Source organism: Achroia grisella, unplaced genomic scaffold (genome assembly GCF_030625045.1).
Source record: "Achroia grisella isolate CSIRO2021 unplaced genomic scaffold, CSIRO_AGI_Agris_v1 utg402, whole genome shotgun sequence".
In the NCBI taxonomy this organism is placed as follows: Eukaryota; Metazoa; Arthropoda; class Insecta; order Lepidoptera; family Pyralidae; genus Achroia; species Achroia grisella.
The window spans coordinates 7,083,923-7,099,757 of NW_026712841.1; the positions used below are offsets into that span (position 1 = coordinate 7,083,923).

The window sequence follows — 15,835 nt, forward strand, 5'->3', positions numbered from 1 at the left end:
TTTTACATGCTAATATAAAAAAAAATTGTATTCTTTACATGGAAAATTAACTGTTGTGAGTTTCACATGATGAAATGAATCATGTTGGATGATTCATGTGGAGTAACTATTTTACTTCCCAGGTAGTTAGAATATATATAATATATCACATTTGATTGAATAATTTGACTATTTGTGTGATATAACATAATGCTTATACAGTGTATAAATTTTTTATCTGTGTGAAACAAATACACAGTAATGTATTAGTATTTAGGTGATAGACAGTATTTTTTTGAGTTTTAAGTCCATAAAAAAGTATCAATTATAAATTTTGAAATCAGAATACTGTAGAATATTCTAGAATTAGAGAATAATTGAACTGTGCTAACAGCATATCAGTGAATGATGATGAGTTGAGGTCAGCTAGCCCATTGTGAAATTCAACAGGATTTGACAACAACGGTTTCCAGGTGGAGGGTAATCTGACCAATTGCTAGCAATGGGAAAAATAGCTCCTAGTATTTATGATAACCTCCCTCAACCACTATGTTACTCAGTGTGAGAAGTCAAAGTCAAATTAGTTTTTTTAATTTGTAAGAACATTTTCAATCATGCAAACATATTTTTATTACTAAGTATTTAGTTCTACTATATTAAGAAAAAATTACAGAATACTCCACTGTACATTTCTTTCATATTACTTCATATTATATTCAATATGTGGAAAATCTGATAATAGTAAATTTGACACTACCTTTACTCTTTGAAGATGTAAATAATAAGTTTTAATGCTGTTTGAATTATGAACAAACAAACATAATCTTAATGTTGTATATGTTATTGTTAATTGTTGTGGGATAATAATATGATATTGTCAGCTGAGATGATGTAGATTACAGATGATAATGAATTTGAAATATTACCTTGCTAGGTAACTGTGTTCCATATTAATAATGTTATTTTTTTCAGGTACTGAGATATAGGAGAGGAGTTACTGATCAATGTGTAGTAGAAATAGAACAATGGTGTTGAGCCCATTGGCAGAGGGTTCCATGTTGAAAGCGGCCAATAAAACCACAGTATGATGGACTCAGAATTGCCACCCGGTAGCTGTAATTCCACCGGACACCTGTCCACAATCGGATACCACACCCTGCCTGGTGAGTGAAAAATCCATACTACTAATGTATTGATGTAAATTATTTGATTACCTGATTGGTTTAGCAGTGTCTCTTGCCATGGTAGTGGGTTTTATGCCCACAAATACATTTGTTATTATTTATTTTTTTATTTAATATAATTCTTATTTTGGCAATGGCTGAAAGTTTGATGACTTCAGAATGCAATTATTTGTTTTAATCACATTATTATACCAATGTGATTGTGGTATATTCTACATGGTAATGTTAGACAGAAAGGGGTTAATAGTCTTAAATGCATAAACGAAATATCTCCTTTGGAAAGTATGTCAAAGAATCCTGAGATATAAAAACCAGCGCTCCTAAGAATATCCCTCAATTCTTGTCCCTGACGGATCTAGGTAACAAACTTTGAAAAAGGGCGAGTACAATAAATCTATGCAAGTCAGAGTGCTATAGGTCTTAGTACCTTAACACCTGACAATATCCCTAAGCACCCTTATCACCCACATTTAAAAAAATAAAAAAGAGTAAGCTAACTGCTCATCTGATAATAAGTATCTATTGTCTGTACAGGAACAGAACTAAGTATATCACATTAGCGTCTGACGCCCGTTATCATATACATATGTCTTTAGTTAAGATGTTCATAACGTTTAATTTTACATAGGCCGTATGCACCACTCGGCAAGCACTCCGGCGGGGGTGGACTGCGCGGGCGGGGGCTCGCGGACACCTCCCGCGACACCGAAGAAGGGCGGCAAGATGCTCGCCGTCCGAGTGCAGATGTTAGACGACAGTATCTCCATGTTTCAAATACAGGTACGTGGTGTATATTATTTCATCCCCGTGGATATTCATCAAGTGACAGTAGTCTCATGCGTTGCCATTCCGGACTTCTCTTTTTTTAATAGATGATAATGGAATGATGCACACTTCTACGCTGAAATGTTTACGCTGTCTGGGCATCAGTGTGATCAGGATGATAAGATTAACATGAGGATGAACGGTACCCTCATCGTGAAAAATTTACTAGGAATTTATCATGATGGTTTCCAGGGGAAATCGCGTGGAGGTCAACCTGACATGGTACATTGCTAGCAATGTGGTCAACAGTCCACTTCACTGACAATGCCTACTAATGTGTCATACCTTAATACATATAGCTTCGCAGTCATATGTCCTCAATTGGAACACTTCTTCTAAAAGCAAACTGCTTAGTGAACCTGAAACTTAACTGACTGAAATAGGTGAGACAAAGTTACTCACGATTGTAAGTAAAATGGTTTATTACAAGACGTTTTAATGAATAAGCATGCTATTATGTATAAGCGACGGTTGCCCCTTTCCATCAGGCGGTCGTCAGCTTAAAGCTACACTCGGGCTTTCTAAGAACATAAATTTAGCCTGCCCAGCCAGTGCTTATTTATAATAAGCATGTTGTGGTAAAAGGGCTTAAACTCCCCAAGTATACGAGTAAACCGTGTTTTAATTACCGGTGCGTTTTATGTTTGTTATTTATGTAAACGTACTTATAGTACATAGAACCAGAGGAGTTCTAACTACTTGGCAGAATAAATTTTAATGAATATATTTGAGCAGTTATGTGCTTTGTCAACCGACATATAAACTATTGCAGTCTTAAATTAAGTCTTATATTTTCAGTTTCAGTTGATTTAATTAAGGTGTTACTGATGAGAGCTAATTTCGATTTTAGAGCAACTGTTTTGCATATAGAACGCCGATTTGGCGCATGTTATTACGGAAGTCTAAAGGTTTGATCCCCGATTTAAAGACCGCAAAGGTTCTTACTTCGAATCAGAAAATACTGTGTCGCAATTTACATTTCTGTGCACGAGAAAAATAAATATAAATATGTTGCTGTGATTATGTAAGCTTATTTCTACTACTACTACCTATTTCACTGCTAGGGATGCGGGTGTTGCTGACCTAACGATTTACGACTTACTTGGATAATACGGTTACTTGTAACGTACAAACGTACGTGCACTTGTTATACTCCGCTGTAGTGTTCTTATGTATTATATATAATAATAGACAGGTATATTATCTTATAAGCGAAATTCTTTTGTTACGTCATTATACCTGATTTTTAATAAACTATGTTAGAAACATTGGACTATTTTAAAAAATTATATATTTTTTATAATGAATTATAATGGCATGGTGCACTCGCCTGCGCTGTCGGTACGATGAGAATGAAGTCACGTCAGTTTGCTTATCGTGGAGAATACGCCAGGTATTAACTACTATGGTTTTCAGAGGGAACCGCGTGAGGTCGAGCAATAGTAGGTACCAGTCCCTATTAATAACAATTCTCTCTCCCCCCTAAGTTTCTTGATCATTCGTACCGGTTAAAGTACCTACTCGTGTAATTAGCAAATGTCTATATAAATATTTATTAATGTTAATTATAATTAAATAGCTATAAAATAAGTTAAGCTATCACGTATTTTATTTATTGCTAAATGAATAATTGTACGTAATTAATATTTGCATAGTAGATATCCAATCATAATAAATGTTAATCAGAATCAGAAAAAAACTATAAAAAGTAATAATAATAAGACTATTGCACTCTGCTCACTTTGTCTAGTAATGACGTATCGGATGTGGCGTGAATATATAAATAGATAAGAAGGAATTTCTAACTACAATTAGTCAATCAATGTAATTACTTTCATATTGATAAATAAAATGATGAAATAATGAGCACATTCGATATATAATATTATTAATGTAAAATTGTTCGTAAGTTTGTTACCTTTTAAATACGGTTGTTGCATTAGAATAGTTTGAAAGTAAAGAACATACGATATTATATTAAACAACTTTTGTTCTAGAAAAATCCACACGGAATGTAGCTATACTATTGGCAGCCTGTAGTAATAAAAACTTTATCCATTTCACGTTTTTAAATAATACATAGCAGTAGGTTGGATGCAGACCAAACAAAGTTATCATATAATTTTATACTCTAGATATACTTTTATATTTTGCATGTATATGGGATATTAACAACAAAATAGATATTTTTATATAACTGAATTTCATATGAACTGATGGCTCAAATAAGAATAACAATTTTTTTTATGGATGACAATGGAATGAAGCACACGCTTGCGCTAATGATTGACGCTGCGGGATAGGATCCCGCGCTGTTATGTGCATGAAGTAAGTTAGCCCATCTTGTCAAATGGGAATATAAAACGATGGTTTTTTGTGATGACCCCGCGATACTCATGAGTACTCCTCGTGAGTACCCTGCCTTTCAGGACTAAAATGCCATCGTACCCTGTAATTTTACTGCATTTCCCATTCCTGAGTACAGAGGACTAAGCTATTATAAGTCTGTACGAAGTACGCTAGACAGTATGGTTTGAAAGGACGTTAATAGTAACTACAGTGTCGGCCTCGTTATAAACATGTTAGAAACTAATTATAAAATATTGACCGACCCTCGCTCTCTCTTTATTATTATTCGGTTCATTCATCATTCACAATAGCTTGGCAGCACATTACAAGTTCGAGGTCGAGGTGTCGCGAACGTGCCAGTCACTAATTGCCACATTGAACGCTAATTACAAGTTTGTCGGGCGAAACGACATCCCCTACTGCGCCTCGCGCCGCTCCTACATTTCATTAGTTCCCATGTTGACATCTATTGGGTTCTGCTAACGTTTCTAGGCACAACGAAACGATTAAGACCTATTTGGTTCGCAAGGTCGTGGCACTTTATTTTTAACCGACGCGGTCCTCAATTCGACTATTTGTTTTTCATTCGTTCATATATCTTTGACAGTATGTAACCGTATATGATACATGTTTTCTTTTTCATTATGAATTATTCAGTTTTCTTTTGAGACATTGGTCTTTCTTTTTGTATACTGGTTTTTAAAGCCTTGTAATAATAATAATAATAATAATAAAACTCTTTATTGTGCATAAAAGAAACAAATAATTACAAAAAGGAAATAAAAAAAAAAGAAGGATATGCAAACAAAAGGCGGCCTTATCGCTTAAAGCAATCTCTTACAGACAACCTGGGAGATAGAAGCATTGAGTAAGGGGAAGGTAGGTGGCGCACTATAAAAAGTTAGATAATATATGAATACTAAATATACATACATACAAATACCATTAATATACATATATATATACATATAAATAGAATACATATACATAAATAGAATACATATACATAAATAGAATATATAATTAATTACATGTCTAACAGAACAGGACATTACAGAAAGATTTTTAATTGGAGATTTTACTATTTTTTTAATAATGGACTGGGATTGGGCAGATCTGATAGAAAGTGGCAAGGAGTTGATATGGACAGTGAAGGATTGGGAAAAGAAGTTAGTAGAATGAGGAGGGGTTACCAATTTAAATCTATGTAAATTAAATTATGTCAACAAAATCTTTAATTTTATAATGTTTCACGATAAAGATTTTGTGAATGTATTTTTGCCTGTTTGAGTCTCCTTAACCATAAGACTTGGATCATCAAAGTTAACGTCAAGAGCATTTATGTACTACAATTTATAGCCCACAATTAATTTTGTTTTTACTATTTTTTAAGCATACCGTGTAATTGAGGAAAAGGGAAAATCTTTTTATCCGCTTCACATAAATTCTGAATAATATCAACAATATCAGGTTGGAAAAGTATAATATAATTTTGTAACTATACGTTTAGTGCAAATGGGAATGTAATACGGAAATAGTTTGTTATATTTTTTCGAAGATGAAAGTGCCAAATGATTGATGGATAATAAAACTACCGTAACTAACTTATTCGTCATATGCTGAAGTATTAAGGAAACAAAGATAATAAGAAAACGTGATAAGATCTTGTTTTTGTGCTAAGAAGGTGTCTTTGTAAGATGTGTTTTGGTTGAAGGGTGAAATAAGGCAGCTAAATTACTAGGCGCGGAGGCATCATAGTCCTCCGAAATAGGCGACGGTTACCACTTAGCATCAGATGGGCTGTCAGAAATATACGTCAAAAAGTAGAGCAACTTCACTGATCTCAATAGATTTTTAGCCTGATCAAAAACAAAAAAAAAAATCTACTTATTTGTAGGTCTTTGATTTATTTATATCTGTTCCAAACTGTTATGTATGGCACGGAATGTAATGCAACGCGCATAACTTTTAAATATCGCAATAGAGTGAACACAACACTATTATTATGGTTCAATTCGTAAAATGAAAATTTCAAGTTAATATTTTGTCTTCTTCGCAATTTCAATAGTACATTACCGTCAATATATTGAAAGAGTATTTGTATGCAGGAAAGAACATCATACGAGCACTATTTACGTGAAGGGGTCACGCTGAATTGCACTTAGATATAGAATTTTTGTTGGAGACACTTGCCAATTTCAACAGTTCAATAGATGCGGGGTGGATCTTCGCCTCGGAGGATTTGGGAACGATTATTGAAATGTGAGCCTTATTGCTTGTCGGAATTGAAACATATTGACATTTTATGATTGATGCAGTACTCGGTGCTTATTCATGATTGAATACAAGCGTTTTCCCCTTCGATTCCGTCGGTTAGTTTTACACGAGAGGCAGTTTGTGCGCAGATGGATACAAATATTTATATACGGACGCTATTTATCTCTAAATAGTAGTTGTTTTCGTCCGCCTCCGTTAGTCCATTGTTATACGCTTGTTTTTTCTAAACCACGCATCGGATTTTCATTTGCTATTCTACTTCTTTTCATCTCCAATTCCCTATCTAATGTCGATGATAGTCACATACTATTAGGTGTGCCGTAAGCTTATTTGCCCCCTATTCTACAAAAAACTCCGTAAGATTTCTATGTACATGCATAATATAGCTCCGTCACTTAACTGTACACAATTGCAAAGCCAAAGCGCTAGTAATAGAATTTAATTTTGGTCCCAGAAATGATTTTACCTGTTCAGCTTTTGGGCGAAACTTCGTTATGGATTTTGCTTGAGATATCCCTCGGGAGACCGTTGCCAGGGCAAGAGTATCCGAATTCAAACAAGTTATATATTTAGGATGTTTCTAGATAATTCTAAACAGGTAGGGTTTTTATTGAAATTTTGTTTGGTATAATATTGTAATTGGCCTGTAAATTTTTATTTTTTAATATGTGGAACACCGTTTACGTGGTTCCGAAGTTCCATCCATTACACTGTCATAATGCGTCTTCTTTATCTTTATTTAATTTTTATTTTTACATATAGCAAAATTGTGTCGTGACGCGATGAAAACTGTCTGTTTGTGTATTTCACGTAAAAATGTCTTGTATTATGATGAATTTTTTACAGAATATGTTCATAATGTGGCCAACTAATAGGCTACAGTAATTTGTGTAAAATACTCCTCAAAGGAGATAAAGATTAATTTTGTGTCAGTTTCAAACCTATAATTTTATTAGTTAATTCATTAATCAAATAATACATGCTGTAGATGCTTAATTTTTTTTGTCGTTTAATCACGAACAACAGATGCTTCTTTGCCATCATCGTAGTATAAAAAATAGATGACGATACAAATATATATACGGCCGAAGTTGCGTGCACCACTAGTTGTGTAATAATGATAATAAAGGACCCTCTTACGCGTTCAGCGCTTTTTATAATGTTAGTATGTAAGTATGGGATTAATCTGAAGGGAATCGTCTCAGGTGATCGCGAATTTATGGCGCAGTAAACGTATAGAGTAAAAACATCGCTTTAGGAGGATTTTATGAACCCTGTGTACCTCTATCTAGTTGTATAAATGTTACGTACTTTGTATGTACAAATATCCATCCAGTCCCAAAATATAGTATCGTATAGGTACTAGAAAACCGTTGTATGTTTTTACCAGACCAATACTAATAAATACAAATGTTTGTAACCTGCGAGGAATCGAACCCGCGGCCATTAGGAGAAAAGCGGGGTGCTAAACCGATAGATCGCCGAGGCCGGCATCATCTAATAAAATCAAAACCTCCGGTTTGTTATCCTTCAGTCGGACTATAAACTTACTATTTTACTCTCTTTATCTATACTATTACGTGTATCTTAATTCTATGCTAATTTACTGAATTTCTCTCGTTTGTCGTTTAATTGAATTTCAAACTTTTTCTCAGGTACGGGCTTTCATCATTATCTTATTAGGATCGTATGGCCGGCACAACATTATCTTCATTTCGTATACTTAAATGGAGGATAAGGAAGTGAAAGCGAAATTTGATAATAATAGATTTCCAATAAAGAGTCGTTGGTTCGCGTTGGCTCGTTATCTCGTGACTTGTAAGCATTCGAGATGATTTTTTTTATCGTACGACCGCACTTGGAGCTAGAATCGATAGTGCACCGACCCGTGCATTGTCAATATCTTAGTTGAACTCTTTGGCTAAGGGCGATTACAAACTTTACGGATTCTGTTATGGTGCCATAATTTTATTAAGATAATAAACAATTTTCCGTAATATTTACTGATTCTTTTTGGGGATAAAATCCCATACTCATGATGCAATTTATTTTCACGTATTTCAATTTAGCTGATTAGTCATGAAAATGTAACAAACATTTTTATTTTTTTCGTATTCACGTATAATATTAGTATAGATATTTTAGTTACAAAATAATATTTTAGTCATAATCTGAATGCTTGAACAGAATGCAAAAAACATTTGTAAGTGCCATCTGTCTTACTCCTTTATCCGCTTGAACAAAGCGCAATCACGTTCAATTTAATTTTAACTCCACCGGCTGAGGCAGCAACATCTAGAAACTTCCATTTCGTTAAGATTTGAATTGTTATTGTCATTGTCTACTTTGTAATAAAATATAGGTACGGTCGTAACTTCTAATTGATGTTCCGATTTGTTCCTAATTGAGCATGCGTTGCACGCTGCTTACTTACATTATTCTTATACTGAAGTTACTTACTTTTTTATATACAATTTATTATTCTACAACTACTTAATGGTTCGTAGAAATAACAAAACTACATGCGGAATTACGTTGTATTTATTTACGCGTCCTAATCTCATCTTCAACTACAGCTTCGAATTGAACAATTCTTTTAGTATTGCGTAGCTCATAGCTTAGCTTATCCAGGAAGGATATATATCGTCACGCTACTACCATTAGGAGCGGCGCAGCAATTAAAGCAGCAGCTCTTATGTGACGTAGAGGAAGATGTGCGGGTCAGCTAGTGTAATAGCTAGAGTTGAATAATATGTTCTTCATATTTTATTGCCCAAAATACACCAATTCATAAGATAAACATGTCTACAACAGGCCTTATCTCGCATCTGACTTTGGCCGCTATCCAGTAAGCTCGTAAGCCCCCAAAGGCCTTAGCCAGGCAATTTTCATTGCCTCAATGACCCTATTGTTCTCTCCTGTCCCTCTTTTCTGGCCAATTGGGCGTCATATCATGTTAGTCTATACGGGTTGATTTATGCGTTGATATATGGTACATCAGATGTAATGTAATGATGAATTTGTTTCTTTATATAAACTATCTACTTTACATATATTATTGTAAACCCAACATGGATGATCAGGTTACATTTACAATTTTACAATATGTGGGTCTGATGAAGAATGACATGTACAATCATGGTACGCATTTTAAACAGATTTCAAAATAGTTTAATTATTTGAATTTTTTTAATTCGCTTGTTTGTATATGATATGTGTAAATTTGTATCCGATTTTCTATGCATAATTGTCTCTATATGTCAACAGAAATATCATGATTTTTTTTTTAATTTTTGAAATTCATGATATTTCTGTATTGTACAGGCTTTATCAATATAGGGCATATTGATAAAGCCTGCACAAATATTTACCTGAGAATAGTGCGTAAACTGACTATGATATTATACAGAAGGTTCGAACTTTGAAAGAAATTACCAAGTTTAGAGATTGTAAGACAAGGCGACCCACGTAATGCCACTGTAATCTGAAACGATTAATATCACTTGATCACTTGTTCGAAGTTATATATCTGTGTCGCAGCTACCGCGGATATAGGTGTAGCAGTGTTATCTAGATTCGAACTTGTGATGATAAAAATTTACTCATCTCTTATTATTTTATGTATTATCTTTGTATCTTTACGCATAACCTTGAATGTCTAGCGGTTATGATGGTGGCTGATTCGTAACAATACCTGTTTGATGACTGCTTTGTTTCTAACTATGCATATTTTATTTAGATTTATGATTATGGTATTATGCATCTGCCTGCACTGACAGTATACGCTGGTGGGACACTATTGCAAAATTATAGGATGAACACGAAACTTTGGTTAACTCATCAAGTGATATTGATTAGGAATTAACCATGATGGTTTTTAGGAAGAATCTTGCAGAGGTCAACCGTTCAGGGTGGCAATCTCTAGTCCTCCTTATTTAGAATTTGATCTACGCTTATTTACATATAATACATAGTTATTTTCAAAAATATATAATGCAAATAACTGGACAAAATGTATGTATGATTAATATATCATACTAATATTTAGATTTTATTGTATAAGTGCAGCTTAGTTTGGAACTAAATACCGCTGTGCGTGCCAGTCTATATTTATAATTATATAGTTGTCTGTGTACTGAGATATAGAGACTTCCTGATTGATTAACTCTAATTGACGACAGTAGCCTATAAGCCAACGATTTTTTTGGGTACTTATGGAGCGCCTAACAAACTTAAACTCATGAATAAAACAAAAGAATAGAAATTAAAAGTTACCATTTTTTTTTGCCAGTAAAAAAAACTTGAAATTTTCAATATTGTTTAATTTTATGGTGTAGGCATCTACTAAGAAAGGATTTCCTGAAACTCTCACGGGAATGCCTGATAAGGGGTTCCGCGTGGGCAGTACTAATGAATATATTTCTTAACCTTGAAGTGAAAGTTTAATTTATTGTATAGAAGAAGGAATAAGAGCTTCAGATCTGTTACGGAAAGTACATTAAATATTGAAGATAGTAAATTGTATTCAAAGCAAAGATTCATGTATATTTGGAAATAATAATGGTATTCACTGATTTTTGGCCAGATTTTTAGGTGAGCCGGTAATCGAACCAATTAAAAATGTAAAAATAATCTAGTTGTATTGTTGTTGTACAAATCGATAGGGTCACAATATCAGAATGAATTCTGTATATTAAATAAACCCAATAAATATTATAATTTGAAATCCTAATAAATATTATAATTTCTACAATGTTGTAACCAGTTTAACAATACATAATGGACTACCAAATTGTTAGTTTGAATACAAATAACTTTGAATTACAAGTAAAGATTAATTGCTTTTATATATTTTTTTTTTATATTTATTTTGAAATTAGGTATGACTTAATATTAGAAAAAATCTGTCCTTTAAGCGGTATATTTTTTTACGTACTATATGTTATGTTTTTTTTAATGTATATAACATTTATTTGAGAAAATTGGTCTTTAGCATTCACCCTGTTGACATTGTGTAATATAAGTATAAACCATTTCTTTTTGTTTTACAGTTGGTACGATTCCCGGCTCAGGTAAGCTATTTAAAAATCTGTGAATGCCGTTCTTTTCATTTGTAACGAATGTATTAGTGCGTTGTTTTTTTTTATATTCCTACATTAAATATAGTCTCTGGAAATAAAAATACAGCCCGAATAGTTATCGCAACGAAATTATAACAATATAATAAGTTTTGCAATACCAAAATAACACCCGCTCAGTTTTGGTGCAGATATCTCGTAACTTATCTCGTATCATACGTACAAAAAAACGTCGAATTCAATACCGGGTTTTGGCAGTCGATTAATAACAGCCGTCTATTGTTATAGACTTACCATAAAAGCGATGTAATGGCTTCTTATAATCATCAATACTTTAGAGTAATCATGTGGGATGCGTTTATGGCGTAGCGTGCAGTGCCGTTTATAACCAGACGTTACTTATTTGGGTGTTGAATGTTGTATCCTTGCTGATGTATTTAAAAGATTAACTAAATCAAACACTATATGGTCTAGGATTTTATAAACCAAACTAAAATTTATTCATATACATTTTTAGACACTCCAAAATAAAAGCTAACATCCAGTTCTGCTAGCCTTTCAAGTGTGAACTATCAAAAACCTAAAGTGGTAGTTTTTTTTATAAATTTGTTACCATTATACTGACATTGTATGTTATTATATTTAATATATTACCGAGGTAGACATTGTAAAAAGTCGCCTGCGTGGGTACCTTAGCGTCATCTATTTAAGCTGCCAAGCAGCGTACTTTGTAAACTTTATTTCTCTTGAAAGTTGATATAAGGTATTGAAATCTAAATATATACCTATGACTCAAAGGTGACTGACATAGTAATCTATCAAAGCACAGCCCAAAATTTCAGGATCGGATCGGGCTGAAATTTGGCATGCAGGTAGATGTTATGACGTAGGCATCCGCTAAGAAAGGATTTTGATTTAAACCGATCGGGCTGAGACTTTGCATGCATAAAGCTACTATGACGTAGGTATTCTCTAAGAAAGAATTTTGATAAATTCCACCTCTAAGGGGATAAATTAACGCGAGCGAAGCTGCGGGCAAAAGCTAGTTACAGTAAGAGGCATGATATCTTAGTTTCCTAGAATGGCAACGCATGAGCGGCACCTTTTACGGGCGTCACCCATAATGCTGTGTGGTAATGTGATATCCGTAGTACTGTACATGTATGTAGAAGTCCTACGTAAGGGTATAAAAAAAACTTAAACCTCGTAAACTAACGTCACCATGTTAACTCGTCTCCTCAGTAATTAGCTTCAACTATTTTCTTTATTATCTTTAAAATGCTATTCATGCACTATGCGATAAACTATCAAAACATAATTTTTCTTCATGTACAAGCAAAGTTTTTCATACCTCTAAGTAATAAAGGTGGTCATATTTTTTTTATTTCCTAGAAAATAATTACTATATTATTTCTTTATGATTCGTTATTGAAAATACATACACATAATTTTTAAAAGCGATATTAATTTATATGGCAATACATCGTTTACCGGCTCAGCTAGTTGAACTGCAATATTAAGCTTAGAATTTTCAAAATATGGATGTAGATGTTTATATATGAATATTACAATAGTTTAAAATGGTCTTATCGTAATCAATGACTATTCCCTCTCCTCAGTTAAGCAATAACGTCCTGCTCTTTTGTTCTTAAGTAAACAATTAGGGCGAACCATTTTATTTTTACTTAAAGTTATTTATGGAGTAAGGCGCAGTTGACGTCAACTACGCTCGAAGCCTGTATACAAGAACTTTACAAATATACCTTATATACTAGGCCATAAAATACATTATAGATTACACTATATTATCACTATATTTTTTACTAACGTCTACTTGATATCCATGTGACGAGGGATGCCGGGTATCTATTTGTATATAATGTTAGTCATCTCGGTTATTAACCAGTTAGGTTCTGGATATAGCAATAATACAGTCTTGTCGATAAAATACTTTACTTGTATAATAATTTGAAATCACAGAGGCCAAAGTCTTAACAAAATTATAACTCAATGAACATTGGCGGCAATACAATTAAAAGCGTTCCAATATCAAATCAAATCAAAATATCTTTATTCATGTAGGTCTATTACAGACTTACATTTGTTCATTAATTTTATTAGATAGAGTTTTTGTTACATTTTCTAACCCGTTTCTAATATAGTCATGATGGTTGTCTATTTTTTTTACAAATCTGATACATTTATGGATGAGCTTTAAAATGTGCGTTCTACTTGTAACATAACTAACTACCACTGAACTATTATATCGATTTTGTAATTGCTGTTTATTAATTGAGCACTAAGTTACTTTAGCTCTAAAATACTGTTTGTACAATGCTGTTTTTCTTATCGTGTTTAGATATTATTAAGACATTCCTATCAAAATAAAATCATGGTAAATTAGGCTTTGTCTAGAGTAGTTTAGGTTCAAATTAGACTCAGCACCATGCAGTTGCAACATCTATTTAATTTTATTATCAGCGCCATAAATTAACCATAATCCATCTTCTAATGTCGTATATTCTATGTATTAATTTCTTGTAGACTCTTGAATCTATGTCATCTCTCTATCGAGTGTCAGTCAGTCAGTCATGTGAGAAAAGGTGTGTTGGGGCCAGCCTTTATACTTTGACTCTGGGTTTTATATGTAGTTGAGTGTACGACACTTATATTCTACCACAAATCATTTTCAAAATATCTATTGACCTGACCGTGTTTCACGGTATCACTAAACCTTTGAAGGCAGCATCAAAGGGTTTAGTGGTACCTACTTAAGTTTTGTAAACGTTATTGACGATCTCGGTTCTTTATCGGTTTAGCACATCGCCTTACTAGACGGCACTGTATGAATTGTCCTGAAATATTATTATCATAATGCTAGTAGTAATTTCATCCGTTTCCAGATTATTCATTCACGAATTTTTATTTTTTTTTTCCATATTTGGCCTCTCATTTAGGCCATTATATGTGATACAGTAATCTAACAACACATGTAAAATTTTCACTCAAAAGGACAGATAGACATATCTCTTCATTTACCATTATTTATGGATTGTAGATTTTTAAATTAATCTATAAAGAATACATATATATATTATTTTGTTCTGTGCGATATAAAAACGTTATAACAATTATTTATATCATAGTAGGTAACGACACATAAACAGAAAGGTACATAACAGGAAAACCTTATAATTCTAGCTTTTTGTGTATTTATTTGCACCATTTTACCGTTAAAGACAAGAAAGACTAAGATACTTTTTGTTAAGAACTACAATATTACGTAAAAAGTATTTTATGTTAATTGCAGTACATACATCCAATAGTTTACGTGAAAAAGTCAACGAAAACATCCAAAAATTCACCACGCAAACCGTATGATATTGGTAGGATAAAAAAAAAATAACTATACATGTTTGGTCACCGGAATTGAACCAGAAAATCGGAAAAGGGGATGTCAACTCTGTCATGATACCTGTATGATATAACACTGAATGACAATTCCTTCAACATGAAAATACTCGAAACCTTTCATTTTTATTGTGTCGTAGGTATACCTCCATTTAGTTACAGCATCTATATTATCTATACATCTATACATATAAATGAAATTGGAGTGCCTGTTTGTAATATTGAAACAACTGTTTTTTACTACATGCATATAAATATATAAGTACGGTATATATACCAAAATAACATTCTTTACAATTTTTGTCTGTCTGTCTGTCTGTTTATTCCGGCTAATCTCTGAAATGGCTGGACCGATTTTGAAGGGAGTAGTTTTGGCAGGTAGCTGATGTAATTAGAAGTAACTTAGGTTACTTTTATTTTAGAAAAATAAAGTTAAATTCCACGAGGACGGAGTCGCGTATACAGCTAGTATTATATATAGGTTTTATTTTCTTAAATAGATTAGTTTTACAGCGTTTTCTTTTTAGAACATTTCTTATTCAAAGCAAAGTGCCTAAAACGAATCCCCAAATTCCAACGCTGACGTATGGCATTCGGCTTTATTTATTTCTGCTCTGGGTAATTCGCTGGTAACTTTCTAGAAGTAGTATTGGTACTAGAATTAGATTAATTTTTTACTTACTGAATGTAATATAGTCGTTTTATTAGCACTTAAACTAAACTTAACCTATA

At 33.0% G+C, this 15,835-nt stretch overlaps 1 protein-coding gene across 1 annotated transcript in view; it reads left to right on the plus strand.

The window, feature by feature from the left end:
- LOC131844274 (FERM, ARHGEF and pleckstrin domain-containing protein 1-like) overlaps positions 1 to 15,835 on the plus strand; it is a 59,436-nt gene that overhangs the window by 907 nt on the left and 42,694 nt on the right. The window contains exons 2-3 of the mRNA XM_059193111.1: positions 952 to 1,142; positions 1,792 to 1,943. Coding sequence (XP_059049094.1) covers positions 1,064 to 1,142; positions 1,792 to 1,943 — 231 coding nt within the window. The 5' untranslated portion in view covers positions 952 to 1,063. The remainder of the gene's footprint in view (positions 1 to 951; positions 1,143 to 1,791; positions 1,944 to 15,835) is intronic.